Consider the following 27,820-nt stretch of genomic DNA (forward strand, 5'->3'; position numbering starts at 1 on the left):
GGAGGCCTTATCACTGGACTTGGCTCAGAGCCGCCTGCAAGCCCCACAACTGCTGAGCCAAGCAGACTTCTGCTTTTTGGAATGTTTCCAAATGTATACCCTGCAAGCCAAATGACGTCATGATGATGTTATGATAACGTCCTCCTGTGACATTCAGAACTAGGCCATATGGGGATGATCTTGACATCATTACCAGGACTATAGGATTATTGTTATTGTTTGTAATGTTAGTTGAAATATGAGCATATAAGGTTATATTCTGGGACATATCTGACTAGTTATGATATTTATCTGGCCTCAATCGAAACAATCTCTGATTAATCCAGGACATCCGTATTTATGTTGGTTGAAATCAGGTGATATTTTAGGCCAGATCTGACTAGTCATGGTTTGACTTGATCTGGCCCCAATCGAGATGTCACTGATTTGACCGTGACCGTGCTTGCTGGGTATTGTTCACACATATTAAATTAATAAATACAATACTCTTATATACTGCACAACTTGGCATTTAAAACTATGATGAAATCTAGTTTGTTTTCTGCGAAAATATTGAATAGAACATTCTCCAAAAAGGGAGTGTGTGTACATTGCACTGCAATATTATGGACAAGGTACCTACTGCAATTCACCGAGTGCTTTTAGACTCATGGTTTTCTTATTTTTCTTGATAGAGTACAGAGTGTGTGTTAGTCTCCAGGCATGGTGTTACTGTCTCTCAGTTTATGTAGTTAAGACAGACATATCACTAACTTCAGCCCTCTCCACTCTGCCACCTAATCGCTCTCTTAGTTTATATACACAGAAAGACAGTGTAAATCATATTTCACTGAAACGGCTAAACATATGCATAACCCAGTTCTAGTCAGGGGCGTCACAAGGGGGGGGAAAGTGGGACTGAGTTACTAGGGCCCAAGGTGGAGGGGCCTTAATTATTTTATACTTTAGCTATTGAAAAATAGCAGATATACAATATGCAGCGCGGCATCGAGTGCCATGCTGCGAGCTTTTAGATCTGCTATTTTTGAAAAGTCGTGAAAATGTGTGCAACTCTTTGAATATATGTATTTTTTCAGCGAACATTTGTAACTCAAATTTTACTTCTGGGGGGTCCCTGGAACTAAATATTTTGAGAGGGGGGGGGGGGGGGGCGTGGCCAAATACATATATTTTTGGGGGTCCTTCACATGAAAAGGTTTGAGCACCACTAACATAGAAACTTAGGTTTTTCAAAAAACCTTAGAAGGATTTGAAATATTCAAAGACTTGCACAAATGTCCAAGATTTTTCAAAAATAGCAGATCTACAAGCTCTGTAGATCTGCTATTTTTCCATAGTTAAATCACAAAATAATGCGCTCCCAGTCTAAACGGGTTAAACCCCCTCCCTCTATGAAGAACATTCATAGGAAGCCCCACAGTGAATCCTTGTACCCAGGGCCCAGAATTTGGCGCGACACCCCTTGCACAGAAAGCCAGCGCAAATCACATTTCAACTGAAACGGCTAAACATGTCAAACCGCCCCAGTTCTACAGTATAGTTTCCATCCTCACCAGTGCTCCCAGTCTCAGGCAGGGGTACTGCGGCCTGTCCAGGCCCAGCTGTCTCAGACTCATGCTGCCGATGGCGCTGGGCAGCTCTGGCTCCAGCTCCATGGTCCAGACGTACTGCAGACAGCACAGAGCCAGGCCGTACAGCAGGATGAACGGAGAGCACAGCGTGGCCGCGTGGCGCCTGCATGGGGGAACATAAATACTAACGTTAATGTAAGCTAGGGAGGAATTCTGCTCTCCAGGATGACACATGATGACATGTTTAACCCTCAAAGAACGCGCCCACGTTAGATTTTAACCACTTTAAACCATTATTTTATGCTTTAACTATTGAAAAATAGCAGATATACAAGCTCACAGCGCGGCACCGAGTGCCGCGCTGCGAGCTTGTAGATCTGCTATTTTTGAAGAATCGTGAAAAAGGTTGTGCAAGTCTTTGAATATCTTTGACCGACTTCTAAATCCTTCCTCAAAACTTTTTCATGTCAAGGACCCCCAAAATTACATGTGTTTGGCCGCAGACCCCCATCTCAAAATATTTTGTTCCAGGGACCACCCAGAAGCAAATATTTGAGTTACAAATGTTCGCTTTTAAATATATATATATTCAAAGACTTGCAAAAAAAAATCACGATTTTTCAAAAATAGCAGATGTACAAGCTCACAGCGCGGCACTCGGTGCCGCGCTGTGAGCTTGTATATCTGCTATTTTTCAATAGTTAAAGCATTAAATAATTCTAGTCCTGAATGGCTTAAGGAGAAGAGGTAAAGAGGTAAGAAGTTATTTATTTTAAGGATAACCTTTTTCCCTCCCCACCCTTTCTTTCAGTGTAGAACTTCACATCACATATACCACAACCTGTCAGATACAAACTGACGGAGCCAAACTGGACAAACCGTGTAAAGTGTTTAAAACGTGCCCTTTAAACAAAGACTGTCTGCCAAGTATAATGGAACCAGCTGCAAAGCACTACTAAACACAAGTTGAAAGTGATATTCATTTTCTTGCGGTACAATTAACATAATCTGACGTAAAAAAAAAAAAAAAACATGGCTTATATTTGATTTACAAAAAGTGCATTTTCAATAAATAAATAAATGATAGTAGAATGTGAAATATTGCCCAGCCTCAGATCAATGTGGATCTCTCGCTTGTCTCTGTCAGTTCACTGCATCTGTCCAATAACCTGAACACATTTAACACTTATGGTGCCAACCCAGAGTTTCCCGAGTTTGTATTGGTACCCGCCCTGTGCCAACCCAGAGTTTCCCGAGTTTGGGCCGTTTTTTATTCAGATTTTTTTTTTTTTTTTTTTCAGATTATTATTATTTTTTTTCAAAAAAGAATTTTGGACCTCAAAAAATGTATTAGGCATGATCGCGATCGCTAATTTGCATGTTTAACCCCCATACCAACCCATTCTTTCAAACATGGCAGCCATGTTTGTTTACATCTGAAGAAAACATAATGGCTGCTTAATCATGAATGCCTGAACGGATTTCCAAGCGGATTGTTTTGTTTGAAAGCTGTGAACAGCCTACACACACGTGGTGCATGATTAGGCATGGGCGTGCACGATCCGTGCACTATGAATTACATGGAAGTCTATGGAAACCATGGTAACTTGGACTTTCAAAGACATTTAATTGATGGCACCAAGCAAATGTGTTTTTTGTTATTAAATTAAAATTAATTGAAATAACAAATTTCCCTGTGAAGTTGTTTACAAAAAGTTAAAGCACAGTAGCTACTACAGGAAAATAATGTCATTGGTGTATACAATACTTTATGCACTTTTTGACAGCTCTTTGCTCTTTTGCACTATCTTTCTCTTTCCTAAGTCATTATTATTTATTATTTTATCTTTAGATGTGTTGTTTTAGTTGTTTTGCTGTTATTTTATATATGTTACAGTTAGTTTGAGAAACCAGTTAGATTGAGAAAGGAGCGCTTGTTTTTGTTCACCTGGATGTGGAAGAAGCCCATGCATTAGTCCCACGCTGGTGAATGCTAACCTGGTGAATGCTACTATGCCTAACCCTAACCCTAACCTCAGTAAAACTATGCCTAAACCTAACCCTAATCCTAACCTCAGTAAAACTATGCCTAAACCTAACCCTAATCCTAACCCTAACCTCAGTAAAACTATGCCTAAACCTAACCCTAATCCTAACCTCAGTCAAATTATTCCTAGTTCCCCGAATGAGGCACCGCCTGCTCCACCCAAAAAACGAGCGCTCCTGTTCTCAATCTAACTGAATTTCAAACTAACTGTGACATATATATACATATATACCACTGCATTGTCTGAAAGGAAGCCGAACAAAAGTATGTTTTAATCTTATGTACCTGTACTAAACACGTAACAATAAAGTACAACCTTGAACCCTTGAAAGCCATAACATTGTTCCATACCTGGCCCGCAGCATCCAGATAAGACACGCCCACAGCAGCAACACAAAGGTCAGCCAGCTGTGGTAGGTGATGCTCCACACCTGAAGACCACACAAGAGCAACATGTACGTTTGTCTTCGTGGATACAAAATAACCTTAAGGCAGGGGTCTTCAACAGGGGGTCCTCAGAGTTACTACAGGGGGTCCTCCAAATATTTGTGATAGAAACCTTTTTCTCCTTTTTTATATGTAGCCACTTGAACCCTAGTGTCCATATTCTGAGAACTTTGGCCAAAAATAGCAGATCTACAAGCTCACAACTTGTGAGCTTGTAGATCGGCTATTTTCGGCAAAGCGGTTTGGTGAAAGGTCAAGTTTATTAAGTATTGACGGTTCAAGTGGTTAAATATCTGAAAACACAAATTGATATGAGTCCAAAATACACTGATGATTGTGCTGTCAAACGATGAAACTATATGGATTCTAAAAACAGTTTGTGGGGGTCCCTGCTTCATCTCTCTCTCTCAGCTAAGGGGTCCTTGGCCTTAAAACGTTGAAGACCCCTGCCTTAAGGTATTACCATTTCTCATACTTTTCAAATAATATACTAAAACTACAGAATATTCCAGTCTAATATTATTTGCACAATACAAGACAGACATAGATGTGAACACAGACTAACAGATTCTGTAGAGCAGTTATTTCATGTTTTAATAAACATATATAGATCAGTGATTGCGCTAGGATTTTTAACTGCCGGTCACCGTGACCGGCATGATTAAAATTTATCAGACATCTGAAGAATATACCGGACATAATAATTTTAATGCATACATTACAAGCGGGTGCACAAACAGCCAATAGCAACAGTTAAAGTATTAGGCCTACTGCATAGTTGGGACTGAAAACTAATTGAATGAAAAAGTATAGGCTAAAAAGAAAAAAACGCTTCAATCTTGCATAAGGGAATAAATTATATTGGACTAATCGCGCTGTTCGCGCAGGCTGTCTGCATGTGGCACACGCACACTGCTTTCACAACAACGTCTTTCTGTTGCATCATGTTTCATGCCAACAATACAATACCATGTCTTGACTTCAGAATAATGAAAAGGTTGATAGATTCATCTGGCCAGCAATTAATCCAATAGGCTACTCACTGTCGAGAGGTGACAGTGCGTCCATGCGCATGTTATGCAACTTTGGGAGAGTTGAAAAGGCTTTGTTCTTCCTACTGTCTCCACTCCATCTCCTCTCCTCATAACTTCAATCAAGTGTATAATGTTTGTTTATGGGTTGATTGCTGACCGTGCGTGCATTCCTTAATTCCCATGGCTTTACATGCTGTGCGTGTATCGCAAACTGACACTGAAATGAGCGAGCCAGAGAGAGAGAAAGAAAGAGAGAGAACGGGGGAGCGCGCGGCGCGAGCGAGCGAGCGAGAGAGAGAGAGAGAGAGAGAAAGAGCGAGAGAGAGAGAGAGAGAGAGAGAGAGAGAGAGAGAGAGAGAGAGAGGCAGGCAGCCTGCGCAGAGGAGCAGACAGTCAGGATGTCCGGGAGGAATTTTATTTTTCGGTCTTGGCCATAAAAAATCGGTCAAATCCGGCAATTCCCGGTCTAACGCAATCTCTGATATAGATATATATCAGGTGTTCATACCATCATGTAATGAATATATAGATAGATATCAGGTGTTCATACCATCATGTAATGAATATATAGATAGATATCAGGTGTTCATACCATCATGTAATGAATATATAGATAGATATCAGTTGTTCATACCATCATGTAATGAATATATAGATAGATAGATATCAGTATAGATAGATATCAGGTGTTCACACCATCATGTAATGAATATATTGATAGATAGATATCAGGTGTTCATACCATCATGTAATGAATAATTATATAGATAGATATCAGTATAGATAGATATCAGGTGTTCATACCATCATGTAATGAATAATTATATAGATAGATATCAGTATAGATAGATATCAGGTGTTCATACCATCATGTAATGAATATATAGATATATATCAGGTGTTCATACCATCATGTAATGAATATATAGATAGATATCAGGTGTTCATACCATCATGTAATTAATACAGTATATAGATAGATATCAGGTGTTCATACCATCATGGCGATGAGAGCGCACACATAGCTCTGTTGCATGACCACTCTGCCCAGGAGAAAGAATGGGTTTTCACTTGGATGGCCACCGGGGGCACCACTGAGCCCTGCAGCTGAACCAACAATTTGATTGATTGATTGATTATTTAATTAGACAAAAATGGAGAACAGTACAAGTATAGTCAATTCAATTGAAATGTAGTACAGTACAAGTACAGTTAAACACCCTGCCTAAAAGGAACATTTTACGCTCTTTTTTTACGTTGGAAGCCCTCTGTATTTAATTCATTGACATAATAAATAGCAAGCAAAGAAAACATACAATAATATCACAGTTATAAAAACACTATGTACAGGATCGGGTAAACAAGGGAGTGGGGCTAAGGTCACTTCTCGCCTGTCTATGGGAGAAGTGATAACTACCTCCTTCTCTGGCCTCCTGAAAGGTGAGTTTTCAGGGCAGTTTTGAAGGAGGCCAGCGAGCTACAGTACATGTTTTAAGGGAGGTAGTCAATGAATTCCACACCTGGGTGGCAGTGATGTAGAGGGAGAATTTACCCATCAGATAACAATATATACGGTATATTTATAGATATGTATATGTTACGATAAATATAGGAGAACATGAAATGTCTAATAACCCATTTCCCAACAGTGTCACATTTAAAGAGGCAGGTGGACCCAATTGCAGACACAGAGGAGAGATTACGTATTTAAGTCCTTTATTTGGAGTTCATAATATAACAGCTAGGCCAGAAGTTAACTAGGACCCAATCTGGCTTACAATCGTCAAAGAAAAGTTCTGTTCTTGAGAGACTAACTAGGACCAAACATTCGGGAACATGTGTTTAAATGTTTAAATCAAAATTTCCAAAGTATTCGGATGGAGGAATCTGTTTGTGTTGGTCATGCGCTCGTTTTGTTTCACTCAATGCTATTTTGAAAAAGTTGATAACCTATTCCATCCTCTATGGCTTACAGACTCTTACAGCTCGCACAAGCACATTTGCTGCTTGGCGCAGGCTTCAAGCGCTGGAAAAGGCATGCATGCACACAGGGGCGTCACAAGGGGGGGAAAAGTGGGACTGAGTTACCAGGGCCCAAGGTGGAGGGGCCTTAATTATTTCATACCTTAGCTATTAAAAAATTGCAGATATACAAGGTCACAGCGTGGCATCGAGCTGCGAGCTTGTAGATCTGCTATTTTTGAAAAGTCGTGAAAATGTGTGCAAAATGCAAATCTTTGAATATATGTATTTTTTTAAGCGAACATTTGTAACTCAAAATTTGCTTCTGGGGGGTCCCTGGAACTAAATATTTTGAGAAGGGGGCCCGTGGCCAAATACATATCATTTTGGGGGTCCTTCACGTGAAAAAGTTTGAGCACCACTGACATAGAAACATGGAAGGATTTGAAATATATAAAAAAAAAAAGAAAAATAGCAGATCTACAAGCTCGCAGCACGGCACTCGATGCCACGCTGTGAGCATGTATATCTGCTATTTCTCAATAGTTAAAGCACTAAATGTGAGTTGTACCCAGGGCCCAGAATTTGGTGCGACACCCCTGCATGTACAATCATTTGTTATTCATTTGGGAGTGAATCTAAACTCCAATCTAGCACTAACTGCCTCAGAGCATTCTGATGGACCGCCCTTTGGTGGGTGTCAGCATGCTGGTATTCTTTTTTTATCCACATTACAGACTGCTGACAAATGTCTACATTTACCCCCAACACGCACGCACGCACGCACGTGCACGCGCACACACACACACAAACACACACACACACACACACACACACACACACACACACACACACACACACACACACACACACACACACACAGGAGAGAGACAGAGAGACAGTATGTATATGTACTGTACATACTGTATACATGGCTCAATCCAAAATAAAGATGGACAAATATTTGTCAGTCTTACCTGGATCTGGTGGGCAAGCTCCGTCCATCACCCCACCATCTCCTGTAGTACTGTCTGAGTCTCCTAGAGACAAGAGCATGTGCTGAAACACACACACACACACACACACATGTGCACGTACGCACACGCACGCGCACACACACACACACACACACACACACACACACACACACACACACACACACACACACACACACACACACACACACACACACACACACACACACACACACACACTTTTAGCACATATTCTTTCCAAAGCAACTTACTTACTTATCGTCGTTGTCGGGTGAAAACCTCGTATCACCAAGTTTCAAATGTGTATGTTCTTTCGCAAAGTAGTGAAAACAGCAGATCTAGTAGATCGGCACTAGTTTAAATCTTTTTTTTTTATTTTTATAATTTTTATCCCACAATTTTGTAGCCCATTTTTTCACCCAGTGCCAATTGCCTATGTCTCTGCCGCGCCTGGGGAGACAACGGACTGACCTCATGCTTCCTTCTATGCATGAGGAGTCCAAGTTGCTTCTTTTCACCTGACAGTGGAGATTTCCCTGGTTTGGACGTAGCGCGTGGAAGGAACACATTATTCCAACCAGTTCCTTTCCCCTCCATCAAGCGCCCCGGCTGGCCAGGGGGAGGCATTATTGAGACCAGGATTGCGTGCATGTTTTTGTGAGGGTATCAACCCTAGGAGACACGGGGAGAACATGCAAACTCCACACAGAAAGGCCCTATCGCCAACCCCACCTAAGATGTGGGCGCTGATGACGCGGAGAGAGGAACACGCCGCCAGTGCCCACAGCGTCCCCCGGCGGGAATCGAACCCAGGACCTTCTAGCTGTGAGGCGAAACGCTAACCACTGCGCCACCGTGCCCCTAGTTTAAATCATTTTTAAAATGGTAAATTTTGACATACAAGGTTTTCACCCAACAACGATGTTATGCATACTGTTTCTGCGTGCTTAGTGCTTAGTGCTTAGTGCTTAGTGTGTGTGTGTGTGTGTGTGGTACCTCCGTGTCATCCTCACTGCTGTGTCTCTGTGAGTTCCATTGCCTCAGTTCCACCTCCTCCCCTTCTAGCTCCGCCCCTTTTTTCTCCTGCAGCGACTCGTCAGTCTGTCAGGACAACCATTCACTTCCATCAACTGAACTCATCCAGCATTTCAGAAAATGTGTTTCATAATTTGCTGGGGTTAGAATTGAACCAGCGACATTAAGAACAGACATTATCAATAACTAATTAGCTAAATCAGGGCCTGCCGGTACAGTAGCTCAGCGGTTCTCAACCTGTGGGTCGGGACCCCCAGGCGGATCGCCAAATGATTTGGGGGAGGGGGTCCCCAGATGATTAACCTAATGGGAAACATTGTTTTCTCACTCCACAGTAAAGAAACCAACATAACTTTTAAGTGTATAGAGGGTATATGAACATTTCTAAAGTGACAATTTAAGGACTTTTTAATAGCCCTAAAATGACAAATTAAACATTGGCTAAATTGTCAAATATTAGAGGCAGAAATTGGGTCGAGGCCTGAAAAGGTTGAGAAGCACTGCAGTAGCTGACCTGTCAACCACATAATCGCTGGAGACCTGTCCTGCAAGTATTTCTCTGCCCTCAGTTTCCTGGCTGTCTACACCGTCCTGTCTAAATAAAGTGAAAACTGCCAAAAAATAAATAGCATGTCTCAACCACTGGGACAACTGCAGGGAGCTGCCAGACAAACAAACACCAGCAGTCAAATAGCAGCAAGTTCTTTCTGCAAGAAACCCATTTGGCACCAAATGAAGACATCAGGGTTAGGAAGAGATGGAGGGAGGAGGTGTTTTCAGCTCCATTCACTTCCCAGGCCAGGGGTGTGATGACTCTAATTCATAAATCCATTCCATTTAACATTACTAAAGTGACAGCTGATAAACTGGGACGCTACTTGATAATACAAGGCAATCTTTTTGCAGAAAGTCTTATTCTGGTGAATATTTATGCTCCTAATAATGACGACCCAAATTTCTTTAACAATTTATTTCTATTATTGGCATCGCTAAAAGGTCAGTACCTGATAGCTGGGGATTGGAATGTGACTCTGGACCCTATCATGGATAGATCCACCCATTCTGATAAAACCCACTCGAAAAGTAGGGAGGTTATACAACAGTTTGCTAAAGATCTAAACCTTAGAGACGTTTGGAGAGATAGAAATCCCGATGTCGCTATGTACTCATGTTATTCCAGCACGTACAAGACGTACAGTCGGATAGATCTATTTATGATCTCTGTAGGCATCCTGGATAGGGTCAAAAAGTGTGTGTATGATAGTATTCTGATCTCAGATCACGCACCTAACAGTTTAACTTATGTAGATCCGGGTCGTTTAAAGGATCCCCCCAAATGGAGGTTTGAACAGAGATGGCTCCAGGACCCTGACCTAATGACTTATATTGGAGGACAAATTGACTTATATTTTGCTACTAATACTGATGAAACAACTGCAACCGTGAGATGGGAAGCTTTTAAGGCTTTTATTAGAGGACAGATCATAAATTTCACAAGTTCAAAATCCAAAAAAATTAAACAAAAAGTTTTATTGTTAGAATCCAAAATTAAGAACATGGAGGCCTCTTACTTCATGAAGCCCTGCCCTAAAGTTCATCAGGAAATACTACTCTTACGCGCACAATACAACGAAATTTCGGCCTCCAAAGCAGCGGCTAATCTACTAAAACTAAAACAAACCATCTTCGATCAGGGCGAGAAGCCCAGCAGGGTTTTGGCTTGGCGCATCAAACAGCTCCAAACCGAGAGATCGATTTCTGTCTTAAAAAATGACAGGGGGGAAGATATATCGGATCCAATTGAAATAAACAAGGCATTCAGAGAATATTATAGCAGATTATACAGTTCTGAGACAACTCAAGAACAGGTGGACCAAAGCACCTTTTTGGATAACATTAATATTCCCCAACTTCGGGAACAGGATGGTGAAAAGTTAGGGGCATCCTTGGATGAGGGTGAGATCTCCGAGGCAATAAGTAGCATGACATCTGGTAAAGCCGCTGGACCTGACGGTCTGCCCATAGACATTTATAAAAAATTTGCAAGTAAACTAACAAAACCCTTACTTGACATGTTCTCGGAATCATTTGAGGATGGAGTATTACCTCCCTCCTTGAGAGGAGCTCTCATTACGCTTCTTCCAAAACCGGGTAAACCAAACAATAGATGTGAAAATTTACGACCAATTAGCCTGTTAAATTCGGATCTGAAAATACTATGTAAAATATTAGCTAAAAGACTGGAAGGTGTTTTGTCTGTAATTATAGAAGATGACCAGAATGGTTTCATGGTAGATCGTCAGGGTTTTCACAATGTAAGGAGGGTACTAAATATATTACACATCCAGAGGGGGGCGCCAGATACAGCCCTTTTGTCGCTTGATGGCGAAAAAGCCTTTGACAGAGTAGAATGGCCGTTTCTGTTTGAAATGCTCATACGGTTCGGTCTGGGGGAGAATTTTTGTAAATGGGTAAAACTGTTATATAACGATCCATATGCAGAAATACTTACTAACAATATCATATCTAAACCGATAAGGATCAACAGAGGCTGTAGACAAGGTTGCCCACTTTCACCATTATTGTTTCTGATTGCATTTGAACCGTTTGCTATTGCTGTGAGAGAGCATACGCAGATTTCGGGCATAAATGTGGAGAGACTAGATCATCGTATAGCCTTGTATGCGGATGATGTAATCCTCTTCTTAAAAAATCTGCAAACGTCTATTCCGGCCCTTTTGGATCTCATTAAAACCTATGGTCATATATCAGGTTACAAAGTAAACAACTCAAAATCATCCATTATGCTCTTAAACTCGGACGAAAGATCTAACCCACCAGATTATGCCTGTCATTTCAAACCAGTAGACTCATTCACCTACCTAGGTATCCAAATTGTTCCAAAATTAGAAGAGGTCTCGAACTGCAATTATAACCCAATATTATCAACAATTGAGAACTCTATCAACAGATGGTCGAGTCTTTCAATTTCTTTAGCTGGCAGGATTAATATACTAAAAATGAACGTGCTTCCCAAGTTGCTGTACTTATTCCAAAACATACCCTTACCACCTCCATCAAACTTCTTCTCTAGAACCAAGAAAATGTTTACCAATTTTATATGGAATAATAGACGTCCCAGACTCCGACTGACATTACTGTATCTACCTTATGATAGGGGAGGGTTACAGTGCCCTAAATTAATGTGGTATCTTTGGGCAGCTCAATTGAGAGCATTAATGTTCTACTTCACAACAGAGAATGCACCGGCATGGAGGGACTTAGAATCTAGCTCCTTACGACTCCCATTCCCCTCTTATATATACTCTGATTCTCAAAAAAATCTCATAAAGAAAACATCTAACCCTATAGTTAAATATATGATTAAAATTTGGAGGGATATTAACAAGCACTTGAATGTAACCTCTCCCATTTCCTGGTTCACTCCGATTTGGGGTAACAATCAGTTTGTACCGGGTAGAGCAGATGGGGGATTCAAAATGTGGGCCGATAAAGGTATACGCCAATTGAAGGATGTATTTGGAAGCTTAAAGGGTACCATGTTATCGTTTGAAGAGCTTGTTACTAAGTATAACATCCCTCGTAAACACCGTTTCAAATACTTTCAAGTAAGGAGCTATATTCGAGCCAACCAAAACCAATCTTTAAGTGCTCCCTCTGTGTCGGAGTTGGAGAGGGCTCTGGTTAAAGACCCCTTTAAAAAGGGAATTATATCAGAATTTTATAATCTCATGGTGTCTTTCTCGCTGGAGACCTCTGAATCTAAGCTTGAAGCCTGGAAGACAGATTTACAGGTAGATCTGACAGAGGAACAGTGGAGTACAGCTTGTATAGAAGCTCAGTCTCAAACAGGGAACACACGATTAAAACTTCTACAATATAATTGGCTTATGAGAGTGTATATCACACCAGGGAAATTGAATAAATTTGATAGTAATATTCCCGATGTGTGCACCAGATGTGGTGAAGACAAGGGCACACTGTTCCACTGTCTTTGGTCGTGTCCAAAATTGATGGAGTTTTGGAAGGAGGTCGGGCAGGAAATTCAAAAAATTCTATCTGTTAAAATAGTACCAGAACCGACATTCTTTCTGCTTGGTCTATATCCAGAGGGACACAAATTGAAAACCTGTGAAATCAAGTTTATTGATATCTGTATCTTACAAGCTAAAAGAATAATTGCATTATCTTGGAAGAGTCTGGGAAAACCGAGTATTTCTCTATGGTTCAGAGAACTGTGTTCATGTCTACCTCTGGAAAAGATTACATATATTTTGAAGGACAAACAAGAGGTATTTCAGAAGATATGGGGTTGTTTCATTCAATATATGAAAGACTGTAACTTGGGACACTTAATGTCAGAACGGGGGGGGGAGTAGTGCTGTTGTTGTTTTTCTTTTCTATGGTTTTGGTTTGTTTTTGTCATGTTTTTTTTTCTCTTGCTTTTGCTTTTGCATTTTGTATGTTTAAAAAAAAAGTGTAACAATTGTAACAATTGAATTTCCTGTGAAAAAAAGAAAATCTTAATAAATATATTGTTAAAAAAAAAAATAGCAGCAAGTTAAGAACATTCTGGTCACTGTTGAGGCATGTTTTCACTACAGTTCCGGAATTTTTCCTGCAAAATAATTAGCATAATAATTTTCAACCTGCCGGGAGTTTTGTTTTTTGGGTGTTTTCACATGAGCAAAAATGCAGGCATTGCCATAAAATACATCGTTTTCACTAAAACCATTGTCACGGTATAAGTCCGTGTTGCCAGACTTTGCGAGAGAAATAAGCAACCAGGTGTACGAAAATAAGCCCAAAAAGTGATATTATCTAGGCCACAAGAGCACTTTAAAACTAAACGCATCGCCGCATCAGCTACTTGAAAAGTGATCTAGAAGCTTACAACAAATAAAACGCAACCAGAAACTATCAAATTATATATAAGCAACTTTACGGAAATCAAGCCCATAGTCGCTTATAAGTAGCAGGCATGGCAACACGCCATACAGTCTCACTGCTTGTTGAGCAGCCGTAACGGGTGCTTCGAGTCTTCGCTTCTGTCTTTCTTTTTCTCTCTCACCCGGCCTGAACGGTTCCTGAACCCTTCAAATAGATTTAACAAGTTACAAGACATATTCTTCATGCAAAAACACATAAGGTTCAGAAAGGATCGCTGCATGATGCAACGTGTTGTAGATTATTAGCTGTGTTTTTTTTTTCTTCACGCAGCACCATAAACGATGGATGACCAGAGAAAGAAAGAGACTTCTGCTGTGTTTGTCAATTCTGTTTGTCGATTCTAGCCTAAATAATTAATCCCCTATACAAGGTGAAGCTGTAGACCTACTTTATTTCTATATATTCCTTTACATTCAGGTCGTTTTCAATCCCAGATACAATGTTTTAAACTGTTAACTGGCTCCTTTCATGCACCTGGTTGTAAAAAAAACGGCAAATTCGCGGCATGCGTTTTCACTGGAGGGAAATGTGTATTGTCACGGTACTTTCAGCGAAAATTACTAGGTATTTTCACGTCACGTTTGGGGCACCAAAACTTCCGGCACACAAAATAGGTGGCCGTTTTCACATGGCGTGAATTTCAAAATTGCCGTAATTTTGGAAAAAACTTCCAGAAGTTTTGCTCTATGAAAACGGGGCTTTAGTTACCAGTAAGACTCCCTAATCGGGAGATAAGCAACCGCCAGGTCACAGCGTGATTTTAGGGAAAAATGTGTAGGAGTAGTGTCCAAAAATGTGTTTGAAGAAATCGGCCTGATGGTGGCGCTATATGGGACAGATCCGTATTGATGAGATGAGTGTAGACATACTGTGTGCCGATTTGTGTGATTTTAGGGCAAAATCTGTAGGAGCAGTGTCCAAAATGTGTTTTAAAAAATCGGCCTGAAGGTGGCGCTATATGGGACAGATCCATGTTGATGACATGAGTGTAGACATACTGTGTACCGATTTGCGTGATTTTAGGGCAAAATCTGTAGGAGTAGTGTCCAAAAATGTGTTTGGAAAAATCGGCCTGATGGTGGCGCTATATGGGACAGATCCATGTTGATGACATGAGTGCAGACATACTGTGTACTGATTTGCATGATTTTAGGGCAAAAATTGTAGGAGCTGTGTCCAAAATGTGTTTTGCAAGAATCGGCCTCATGGTGGCACTAGAAGAGGGTCATGTGTGAATTGATGGGCGGAGGTTGTGGTTTGGCAGGCAAGGAGTATGTGTGCAAAATTTGGCATGGATCGGGGCAACGGTTGCGGAGATATGAGCAGGGCAAAAGTGTAACATGACAGACAGACTGACGGACTGATGGACGGACTGACTGACGGACAGACAGGCGGTGGAGGTTTTGATAGAAAATGCGACCTGATGGTCGCAAAAAATTGCTTGCAAGCTGTACAATAAGGTGGACAAGTTAGTTTCAGGGCCCCAAACAAACGGTTAAGGCAGACGGAAATGGCAGTGGATGTGTTGGAATGCAGCTCAAATTGAACTTTAACTCAGCTATTTGTTGCTGTTCGACCTTTCCAAGCGTGTGTTATTAAAGAAAAACGGGCAACAATGCCCAAAACTCAATCAAAAAGCCTAAAAGTATGACATAACTTTTCTTGTGTGTGTTTAGGTGTTTAAGCCATTTAGGTCTGAACACTTTAACCATTATTTTATGCTTTAACTATTGAAAAATAGCAGATATACAAGCTCACAGCGCGGCACCGAGTGCTGCGCTGCGAGCTTGCAGATCTGCTATTTTTGAAAGATCGTAAGAATTTGTGCACGTCTTTGAATATTTTGACCCGATTCTATAAGTGTCTAGTAAATCCTTCTAAGCTTTTTTGAAAAAGCTATGTTTCTATGTCAGTGGCGCTCAAACCTTTTCATGTCAAGGACCACCAACATGATATGTATTTGGAAGCGCAGACCCCCGTCTCAAAATATTTCGTTCCAGGGACCCCCAGAAGCAATATTTGAGTTACAAATGTTTGCTTTAGGTCTTGGTAGCGATAAATACTAGCTTCCTGGCATATGGTGTACTGTCTAGGAATACAAACCTTGTCAGGTGTTCCTTTGCTGCCCGTCTTCAGCATGGTTGCTATGGTAATGTAGAGAAGGAGAAGTATCCCGGGGTTGACATAGGCCGGCCAATCATGTTGAGTGTTGAGGAGAAGGTCATGAGGGGCAGTGCAGTTCCCTGGTTTGATTATGTCTTTTAGACCAAAAAGTCTAGACAAAGAGAAACAGACTTTAGAAAGATACAAACAATGAGGGAGACAGTACCACAGAGAATTCAGACTGAGAGACAGACTGTGGCATAAAATTAAAATCTTCTGGACTTGCTTTTAATCATTTTAGTTAATAATACAAATGAAAAAGGAATTAAGGTTGGTTTAACACTCATCAGCCCCTTTTCCACTGACATGGCCCAACACCACACCACTCCACACAGGTTTTCCACTACAAGGACCTGGGTAGAGTGGTGTGAAAGTGGTACTAAACATGGTACTAAAAAGTATCCAATCTTAGAGTAGTTCTGAGCTAGGCAAAACAGGGCCAAACACTTCATAATGACTGATCACTCACTGCCTTTTTTTTAGACCACCAGGATATAGCTGTAATACATGATAATAGATTATTTTGTGTTGTAATCACTGTTATAATCTATTATAATTGTCATAGTAATATATTAATACTTTATAATGTATTATAAACACAGTTATAATCCATTATAGTGCATTATAATTAGGATAGTTGTAATACAAATTTGTATTCTACAGTTAAAAAGGTACATTTGTTTCTTACTGATAGGGTACTTTTGTGTAATGGCAAATGTAGATATTTGTATGAGGTGTAGTGTGGTGCTAAAGCTGCAGTCGAAAAGGGGCTAATAAACCAAAATAATATACAATTCAGATATACTGTGTTGTAATGTATGTACGCAAGAACAGAACTAGATGTAGAAGCAGTTAGCACCGCTCAAAAACATTACATTTGCTTTATTATTACAATCTGTTTCAAAATACTGTATTTTCCACTGAAGAAATATTGAAAGGTTTTGTGACTAAGTATCCTTTAAAGCTGCAATCTATAAGATGTATGTCCTAGCTAGGAGCCAAACATATGCGCCTTTCGTAAGTTTGATAGAAGATGGAAAGCGCAGTTGGGCAGGGGAGATACACTTTGAGCTCCAAGCAACACCTCTTGTCAACTAATAGTGGTCCTACCCCGACCACAGGATCAACATGTCTCAACAGAAGAGCAGGATGACCCCCTCCATCCACCACAGATGTGCTAGTTATATTGTATTCTAAAAGGGCTAGTTCCATTCCTTGATTCTGATTGGCTGGTTTCCCTTTAATTGCTGTGGTATATGAGACTATTAACCCACACCTTGAATCAGTTTATATCAAACCCAGGTGCGTTATTTCTTTCCACAGTGTTCCACAGTGCACCAATTATATGCACCTGTGTTGTTGGCAAAAAAGCTGGGAACTACTTTCTTGCAGACCTTGGAGTGAATTATTAGTGAAATAGAACAGTTTTAATTGGTACATGTCTATGATTTTTCATGTTGCCATATTGTAACCATTTTAGAAAAGCAATAAACCACGCAAGGCATGTGGTTACGTGTATTTTATAACAGCTGAGATGGTTGGAGACACTCGGCCTCGGCTCGTGTCTCACCACGCCTATCAGCCGTTATAAAATACCAGGTAACCACATGCCTCTTATGGCTTATAAAGGGTATGCACGTCCACTTGGACCCGCCCCCCTAATCTAGACTGAGTGGGAAAACATTGAGCAGCATGGAGCGTTGAAGTTTAGAAGGGTTAGTTGCAAATCACTCAATGGTCCTGCATACCACCTGTTTTGGACATAATGCAGGAGGCAGCAGGATGTTGTGTTGTAGAAAACGAGTGCTTCCAAACTCTGACACATGGAAAAATAATCACTTGCACAGAATGTCTTGACAGAAAGTAGCTCATAACATGCCAAACAATGTTTAACAAAAACACTGCAGATAGAAAGAGGATAATTCAAGCTTTCAGTACAGCCGCAATGCTGGTGAGTTTAACTTTGTTCAATGTAATCAGATAGGACATTTCTGTTTGGATGTGTGGGCTGTCAATGGCAGAAATTAGTTTATTGCCACTCAGTAGGCGTGTTCCCACATAACTTCCAGCAACAGTGATGTCACGCGCATACCCTCTATTGCTTCATTATCAAACTCCACCACTCCGCAAAAAAGATAGTTACGGATTCTGCAGCTTTAGAATCTGTGTGTGTGTGTGTGTGTGTGTGTGTGTGTGTGTGTGTGTGTGTGTGTGTGTGTGTGTGTGTGTGTGTGTGTGTGTATGTGTGTGTGTGTGTGTGTGTGTGTGTGTGTGTGTGTGTGTGTGTGTGTGTGTGTGTGCTTGCGGGTCTGACCTGGCCCACAGACTGTGAGGAGGGAACAGGGCCTGTGCCAGCAGACACTGGTACAGGTACAGACAGGTCAGGTGGCCGGCGGTGAAGAAGGCCACCATCACACACAGTGCATTGAAGCCCAACAGGCTGATGGGAAGGTGACACGCCCACCACGTGCACACGCCAATGAAAAGCAGGAAGTAAATGGCTGAGAAGGCAGAGGGCAGCGTGATGCCTGGGGAGAGACAAACAGACAGAAAGAAAGGTGCTTTAAGAAACATTTTTAACATGTTGTGGATTTTTTGTGCAGACCATAGACATTTGGGTCACCGGTGTCTTACTGTACATTTGTTTCCATTTTGTCCCAAAGTCATTAATATGCTACCAAACTTACCTGACTAATTCAATCGATAAGTCAGTCCCAGCTAAAACTGTTTAAGGCCACATTCACACAGGCACGTTTGTTTGCTTTTAAAACGACTCCTGTAGCATATTGCTGGAAAATGCGCATCGTTTGGGCATGTGTGAAGACGCATCCGTATTCTTTTGCAAATCAAAGAAATTAATGCAAATCCCCCCATTAAAATGTGGTTTAGATTCGCTACAGCATACGGTTCACTGTTGGTGTGAATGCATCCGCCTCAAATGCAGGCAATGAAACATTGTGGTATAGAGCCCTTAGCAGGTTAAATTCTACTCTGGACCGTCCGCTTAGATTTCTGACCATTACCGCCTGTTCCCTCACGATTTCTGACCGCTGCTCCCTTCCGCAGAGGGCTTTATTGGCATGAGAAAACACCTTACTTTGCCAAAGCAGAAGTGTACACAATAAAATACAATACAATCAGAAGAAAAATATGTTCATGTGAAAGGAGCATAACAGTTTTCCGTGCCCAACTGCATGTATTTAAATAGCCTACCACCTGCGCCACAAGTTTTGCATTGGGTCCCGCTCCTGCATGCAGGGTTGTGGGTTGAAGAATATGTAAACACAGGGGGAGATGGCATTATTACGCAGTGGATAGATGTCACGTGGACAGACGTGGTCTAGAATGTGGTTCCTTGCTGCAAGCGGTTGACAGTGTGAGCGCTAACACATTAATTAAATATGAAAGAATGTTGCAACCTCACCCCCTCCCAATCGCACCGACTATACCGAATTATATGTGAGAATGTGGCCTAAGTCACATGAATATAACTTGTGAACCAATTACTACTTTTCAAATCTATCCCTCTTTTAAAGACATTAAAGATGTGTATATGTGTATGTTGTAATGACTTTATGTGTGTTGGACACAGTCCCTGCAAGTTGATTTTCAAAACGCACTGAAATGAATGGTCCTCAAAATCAAAACAAAGCAACACACAGCAGGCCCTATGCTTTGGAAAGTGGTTGGCAGTAATGCCAAGTACACGATGAGTCATAGTCACTGAGCTAAACATGCAAGATCAACAGTATGGCCCTTTAACGACTTAAACCCTGGAAAACATTCAAAATTTCAAAACAGTTCAAAAATAGCACATTTTACAACCTCACAATGCAAGTCGACGCAACGAGTGTGAGCTTGTAGATAGGTCGATTTTTGAATCGGCTAAAGAGAGAGAGTTAAGAATGAATTAAAACATGTTCTAGTAACAGTCACAATGTCACATAAAACCGCACGGTTCTTATTGAACTAAATGGGAACGTGTTCATGGTCTGGGGAGCTCTTGATCTATTCTAGAAAAAACAAGAAACACAGGTCCCACCCTAATTTACAGTACCAGACAGAATAAAGCCATATTAAGAAATAATGTGTTTGTAATTAGAAATAATATGTTTTCATTAGACAGAAACAAACACAGTTATACCTTAATTACCACGACAGAGCCAAATATCAATGGCTAGATATCTAGAAACGCTTGGGAAGAAATCGCCGAGCGCTATAATCGCGGCCAGATCTTCTCGCAGTGCTTTTCACACAAAACGAGCAAAAACTTGCCGAGCAGCTCGATCGTGCGGCAGATTGCCAAAAATGGTCGCAGACAGCACAATCTGCTCAAAAAGTCAGGAGCCCTTATTCGATTTCTAATTAGAACATAATGTAGGGATAATTAAGGTATAACTGTGTATGTTTCTGTCTAATGAAAACATATTATTTCAAAGACATTATTTCTTGTTATGGCTTTATTCTGTCTTATTCTGTACTGTAAATTAGGGTGGGACCGAAACACAAACATCCAAGGGGTTAATAAAATATTCAACTATCCATGCCCATCCCACTGAGGTGTGTGTGTTACAAACATATTCCAGCAGGAGCTGTGTCAGAGTGGGAGCAGGACGTGCTGAACCAGATGTCCTGGGTTTGACTCACATTCATTACAGGTCAACCCCCCGTCTACACCCTCTCCTTCCTGTTTCACTCCACCTCCACTGTGTTGTCTGATCAGCCATAAATGCTTTAAAGCTGCAATCCATGTCACGCCCTAACTAGGATTCCAATCCGGGTGTAATGTAATGCCCCACAGGGGGCAGCTACATGCAATACCTCTTGTCAACCAGTAGTGGCCTTTAACTATTGAAAAATAGCAGATATACAAGCTCACAACTGTGAGTTTGTAGATTTCCTATTTTTGCCAGACCCAGGGGGTCGGCCTACAAAAGGCTTTGTCGGTCTGTCGGTCTGTCGGTCGGTCGGTCGGTCCCTCTTTTCCTCAGTGTGCCTGTGTTTGCCTCTGACTGCTCATCTGGCCCTCCCTTCCCTTGCTCGGCTGATTGCCTTGAGTGCCGTCACCTGTACAGGACCAGCTGAGTTGAGTTGGCTGACGAGCTGCTGACACTATAAATTCCTCAGCCCATCTACAAGCTCAGAAACATTTCCAGCTGCTCAGCCTATACAATCCTGTGTGTTCATGTGTTAGTTCAGTGCCACACAAGCTATACCAGCTGGAGTCTTGCACTCCTGCCAGCGTCACGCTTGCCGGACAGGTCAAAGGAGAGAGGCCAGACTAAGATTGATCCACCCCCCCCCCCCCCCCCCTTCCTTGCATTCTGATTTTCATTGCGGGTCTGGCAGAACCAGGTGACCTGGTCTAGTTTTTTAAATCATGGCGATTTGTGCAAGTCTTTGACATTTGTAACTCAAATATTTGCTCCTGGGGGGGTCCCTGATACAATATTTTGAGATGGGGGGTCCGTGGCCAAATACATATCGTTTCGGGGGTCCTTGCACCGCTGACATAGAAACATATATTTTTTCAAAAAACCTTAGACGGATTCAGAAGATACTTATAGAGAATCAGGTCAAAATATTCAAAGACACAATTTCATGATTTTTCAAAAATAGCAGATCTACAGGCTCACAGCGTAGATCTGCTATTTTTGAAATAGCTAAAGTATAAAATGATGCGCAATAATGCGTACCCGGTCTAAATGGCTTCATTTACGACAAAACACAAAAAGGTAGAATATGGAGATAGGAGGTTAAATAAAATAATAGTTTGTTACCAGCCAGAGCCAGCAGGCTGATGGCTACGATCCTGCCCAGGTCACGCAGGACCTTCCTGGCCGTGGCTCTCAGACGCTCTGCCAGCTGCTTGGCCTTGGTGGCCGTGGACACCTCTTCCTCAGGGTCACTGGGTGGGGACGTTACAACGTCATCTTCCTCCTCCTCGTCTTCCTCTACATCCTCCTCTTCCTCCTCCTCCTCCTCCTCCTCCTCCTCATCATCATCGTCAGCGTCATCATCCTCTTTTCTCTCTTCTGGCCCGTCTTCTAGCTGGGGTGAGAGAGAGAGAGTTGGGTTTATTTAGCATGGGTCTTCAACAGGGGGCCTGGGACCCATACGGGGTCCACAGAGTTACTACAGGGGGTCCTCCAAATGTTTGTTAATAGAAAGTTTTTTTTCTCCTTTTTTATATTAACCACTTGAACCCTAGTGTCCAAATTCTGAGAACTTTAGCAGAAAATAGCCGATGTACAAGCTCACAACGCCTCGCGCTGCGAGGTGTTGTGAGCTTGTAGATCGGCTATTTTTGGCAAATAGCTTTGGTGTAGAAGGGAAAAAGAGCAGACCAAGTACAGAATTTGTTAAGTAGTTGACGGTTCAAGTGGTTAAATATCTAAAAACACAAAGTGACATGAATCCAAAATACACTGATGATCGTGCTGTCAAACAATGAAACTATATGTTATCTATGAAAAGGTTGTGGGGGTCCCTGCTTCATCTCTCTCTCAGCTAAGGGGTCCTTGGCCTGAAAACGTTGAAGACCCTTGATTTAAAGAAATTATCCACCTGCCGCACCCCTTCTGCACAATGGGACGTTGGAAACTTGTGGATACATGTAAAAGGTTCACCGCACACACAAAGGCTTGTGTATTTATTCAGTAATCCGATTTTGCACGCACAAACGCGCACAAACACACACAGCTGAAAAACATTAAACTCTCAGCTGCTTGCTCACCGCATCAAAGCTTGTGGTCTACACGTATCCGCACAAGCACACACACACACACACGCACGCACGCACGCACGCACGCACGCACGCACGCACGCAGCTGTGGTCATAGTGTTAACACAAGCTGTGGTTCTTGTGTCAAAGGTGTTAACAGAAGGTGTTTGTGGCTGGGTGCTCCAGTTATTTGCTAAGGTAGATAGCAGACACAGCTAACTGTGGTGTCTGGAGTTCAAGTATGTGTCATGAACCATGTTACACATGTTATCTCTGTACAGTATCTCTCTATAGTAGGCTACTATACTATCTAACAATAGCAACAATGGATCAACAAGGATGTTTAAACAGAAAGGCTTTATGGCTATGTAAACATGGGTGGCCCTAATTCTATGTTTCCAACTCGAGGCTTTATAACGTTTATACAAATATACATTCCGTAAAGAAATTAGAATTCTTTTTTAATCATGAACCTTATGTATATCTCTGCTGTCGGGCCGAAACCTCCTAACTCCAAAATGTTCATTTTTGGCAAAATGAGTAAGGAGGTTTTGACTTTTCATTGGTTCAATATTATTTTAACCAACACACAGACGTAAAGGGTGTTCAATAGCACATATTTATGAAAAAAAGAGAGGGCCAAACAGGTGGAGTTAGCTGGTTTGGCAGAAAGTGTGAAGTTTTTTCTACTTTCCATTGGTTCAATATTATTTTAACCAACACTCAGATGTAAAGGGTGTTGAATAGCCCTGATTTATGCCAACATATCTAAACATGGAGTTAAGAGGTTTTGGCCAGACAGTGACGATATCAGACTTATACATTTGATTTGACTGTGCCTTCCTGAAATTGGACTTGTTCCGTGTTCCTTTCTTCTCTATTTTCTTTTCCTAATTTAACTCTTTCTCTAACTGTACGTGTTCAGAACTTGCACAACAATAATATTCACCAACTATTTTACACCCCGCATGCATCATGTGATGATATGACAATAAAGAGCAGATCTCAAGTGATCTTGAATGCGGACGTCAGCACAGCAACAATAAGTAGGCTACTGTCTACTTTATGAGGTCAGCAAGAACTCCCAAGAAGCCCTGCAGCCAGATGTCTGATTGTGCAAGCAGGGGCGTCACAAGGGGGGGAAAAGTGGGACTGAGTTACCAGGGCCCAAGGTGGAAGGGCCTTCATTATTTTATACCTTAGCTATTGAAAAATAGCTGATATACAAGCTCACAGCACGGCACAGGAGCTTGTAGATCTGCTATTTTTAAAAAGTCGTGAAAATGTGTGCAAATCTTTGAATATATGTATTTGTTAAACTCTTTTCCTTCTGGGGGGTCCCTGGAACTAAATATTTTGAGATGGGGGTCCGAAACAGGTTTTTCAAGAAAACCTTAGAAGGATTTTGGAGACACTTATAGAATCGGGTAAAAATATTCAAAGACGTGACACAGAAACATATGTTGTTTTTTTTTTGGTTTTTTTTAACCTTAGAAGGATTTGAAATATTCAAAGATTTTCACGATTTTTCAAAAACAGCAGATCTACAAGCTCACAGCGCGGCACTCGGTGCCGCGCTGTGAGCTTGTATATCTGCTGTTTTTCAATAGCTAAAGCACAGGGCCCCCCCCACAGTGAATCCCTGTACCCGGGGCCCAGAATTCCGTGTGACGCCCCTGTGTGCAAACAATACTTGTACACACTAAAAGCCTCGGTGTTCATGTACGTCTGAGAGTGTTCATAATGCACCCAAATGGACCGCAGAACGACGCGTGGACAATTCAAGCTTTGTAGTCTCTCCCACCTCCTCTCACCACCCTTTCTCTACTTTCTTTTCCTCCCCCGTTCTTCTCCTTTTACCATAACGCAATGTGCTGTTTGTTTGGGTGACTGCCTGGCAACAAGAACAGGAAGTTAACTCCATAACTAGCAGAACAGAACAAGGGAGGAGGAATAGGGGATTGGCTGTAACAAAAGTACATGGATATAATGGGAAGGTGGAGATGATGTCATGGCAATTACTGCAATTATGGAAGTTAACCCACGTTAACCCAGATGTCCCTGTTTTGGGCAAATATTTCTTCCTACAGGTTTTCAATGGTCATCCTTTGTTACACACATTGATTTATTCTTTAGATAAAATAGACATCTAAGAACAGTACTTTGACTATTTTTACTATTGGTCGCACAATGAAGTAAACAGGGCTTAAAGGAGTAGTTCGCCCAAAAATGACTTTTTTTCTATTGATTACTCACGCCATTGAGACTTGGGTTTTTGTATTTGTCACATTCCTAAGACAAAAATGTGATTATAGTAAATTTACCCCCATTGATTCTGGATGGGGACCCAAATGAATGGCAGTAGATGGGGAAACCGTCAGCGTACTTTTTATTTGTTTCATTATTGTCTTAGGAATGCGACAAAATCTCCGTGGCATGAGTAATCAATAGAAAAAAAGTCATTTTGGGGGTGAACTACTCCTTTAAGTGGTTAAAGGATATTGTTGTTGTCGGTGAAAATAGGCTATCTAAATGCTCACAACACAAGATGTTGTGCGCTTGTACATCGGTTATTTTCACTAGTTTTGTGCGACTTGTATGATGAAGCAGGGTTTTACATTATGAAAAAAACAGAGATACAAGGTTTCTGCCCAACAGTGGCGATATGCTCTTATAAGAGAAGAGAAGAGAAGAGAAGAGAAGAGAAGAGAAGAGAAGAGAAGAGAAGAGAAGAGAAGAGAAGAGAAGAGGATGAAAGGGAGTTGAGGGGAGGACAGTGTGAGCTCAGCAGGTAAGGAGTTGTAGTTGTGTGTCAGCAACTAAAACAGAAGCTTACAATGAGCTGACTATCAGCCTGCCCACACGCACACACACACACACACACACACACACACACACACACACACACACACACACACACACACACACACACACACACACACACACACACACACACACACACACAGTAGAAGGAATGAGACATTGAACATTTTGTGCTCTCAAGGTTCTTTTAAAGCATGCCACACAAACACACACGCACGGTCGCAAGCACATAGCTGCCAACAAAATATAGCAGTTATTCTGCTTTTAAAAAATACAGTGAATGGTCAATGCTGATGACGTTTTCTGATCCTTTTTTCCATTTTTTCCTTTATTGTCTCCACCAGCCGAAGGCTGAGGGAGAGTATGTTTTCCCCTCCGTCCGTCCGTGCGTGCGTGCGTCCGTGCGTGCGTCCGTCCGTCCGTCCGTTTGTCCGTTACCAGCTAATCTCCGGCGCCGTTGGCCCGGTCGCTGCCAAACTGTGCACACACACTCCCTCGACACCAATTCAGAACCTCTGCCCCAAATATTTCACATGGGCCTGTTCTAGCGCCACCAGGAGGCCGACTTTTGCAAAACTAACTTTTGCCAGTACTCCTACAGATTTTGTCCAAAAATCACGTAAATCAGTAGACAGTATCTCTACAGTCATGTGATCGACATGGATGTGTCAGATTTTCCATATTCCATCCTGATTGGCTAAAACTGGCTTTCAAAGTTTGCAGGATTGGTCAGTTTTGAATGAAATGCCTGAAATCCTGAACGCAGTGTGCGATTTTGGTGAAATTGTGCATGCACATTCCCAATAGGCAGAGGAGTAAATGCCACTTAAGAAAAATCAAATCAGCCTCATGGTGGCGCTATAACAGGCCGATTCATGTTTTCACCTATAACTCCACCGATTAGTGTCAAACTTTGTATGCGCACTCCTTAGAGCCAAGGTAAAACCTTTTCCCTGCATTTTTTACATCAGCCTTTTATAGCGCCATCAGGAGGCCGACTTATGTAAAACACATTACATGCCTGACCTGGTGGAGACCTGTGCTCGGAAGAGCACTGCTTCTAGTCTTTATAATGTGAACGTATTGACTCTGTAAGTGAGCCCCAAAATAATCATATTTTAACTTGGGGGGGGGGGGGGGGGGGGGGACCCCCCACCCTGTCAGGTGGAGACCTCATAAGTCCAAGATCGTTATCATTTTTAGGTGATAGCTAGAAAACTACACCGCGGTGAGGTGATACTGTAGCTCTTCACCTTGGACTATGATAGAGGCCTAAGAGTTAAGACATTACATTTTGTATAAAACGGTTCTATTGTGAAAATAGCAGATCTACATGCGCACAACGCATCGCAACGCGAGGCGCTGTGATCATGTAGATCGGCTATTTTCACAAATTTTTGCTTCTAATATTTGACAATTTTGCTAATGTTTAATTTGTCATTTTAGAAGTATTAAAAAGTCCTTAAATTGTCACTTTAGAAATGTGTACAATACCCTCTATACACTTAAACTTTATGGTGGTTTGTTTACTGCTGAGTGAGAAAACAATGTTGCACATTAAGTTAATCATCTGGGGACCCCCCAAAATAATTTGGGGACCCCCTGGGGGTCCCGGCCCACAGGTTGAGAACCACTTCGGTAAGTGACTCTAACGTACTGAAATACATTGGGCCCTATTCCTATTCACACACATGGGGTGAACCCATAGGAGAGTTGTCGAGCGTGCTCTAATTCCTGGTAGCGGGTCCCCGTTTCAATTCCCGGGCCGACCAAAGCATTTGCTGTGTGTCACTCCCCTGTTTCCTGCCTCTCTCCACTATTATGTAAGGAAGTAGTAAGTATAGCCCTGGGAATCAACGGTTCCAGAGCCATTCCACCCATAGGTCAGAAGCCTATCTCCTGTTTCTGTCGTGTGAGGCGGCTTGATGTACAAGTGCACCCGCTGGGCACCCCCATGAGGCCAGCATGTCATTGTCAAAGGGACTTACTCCCAATACAACCCTCGATGCTCAGAGCCAGCAGGGAGGCATTGGGGACCGTTTTTATAG

General features: G+C 41.8%; 1 protein-coding gene across 1 annotated transcript in view; it reads right to left on the reverse strand.

The window, feature by feature from the left end:
- piezo1 (piezo type mechanosensitive ion channel component 1 (Er blood group)) overlaps positions 1–27,820 on the reverse strand; it is a 186,901-nt gene that overhangs the window by 82,947 nt on the left and 76,134 nt on the right. Inside the window, exons 5-12 of the mRNA XM_080740889.1 lie at positions 22,006–22,276; positions 18,540–18,753; positions 16,166–16,337; positions 9,053–9,157; positions 8,039–8,120; positions 6,097–6,206; positions 3,970–4,049; positions 1,554–1,734 (exon numbers count right to left, since the gene is read on the reverse strand). Of these exons, the coding sequence (XP_080597015.1) occupies positions 1,554–1,734; positions 3,970–4,049; positions 6,097–6,206; positions 8,039–8,120; positions 9,053–9,157; positions 16,166–16,337; positions 18,540–18,753; positions 22,006–22,276 (1,215 nt within the window). The remainder of the gene's footprint in view (positions 1–1,553; positions 1,735–3,969; positions 4,050–6,096; positions 6,207–8,038; positions 8,121–9,052; positions 9,158–16,165; positions 16,338–18,539; positions 18,754–22,005; positions 22,277–27,820) is intronic.

Source organism: Nannobrachium achirus (genome assembly GCF_963921795.1).
Source record: "Nannobrachium achirus genome assembly, chromosome: 13".
Lineage (NCBI taxonomy): Eukaryota > Metazoa > Chordata > Actinopteri > Myctophiformes > Myctophidae > Nannobrachium > Nannobrachium achirus.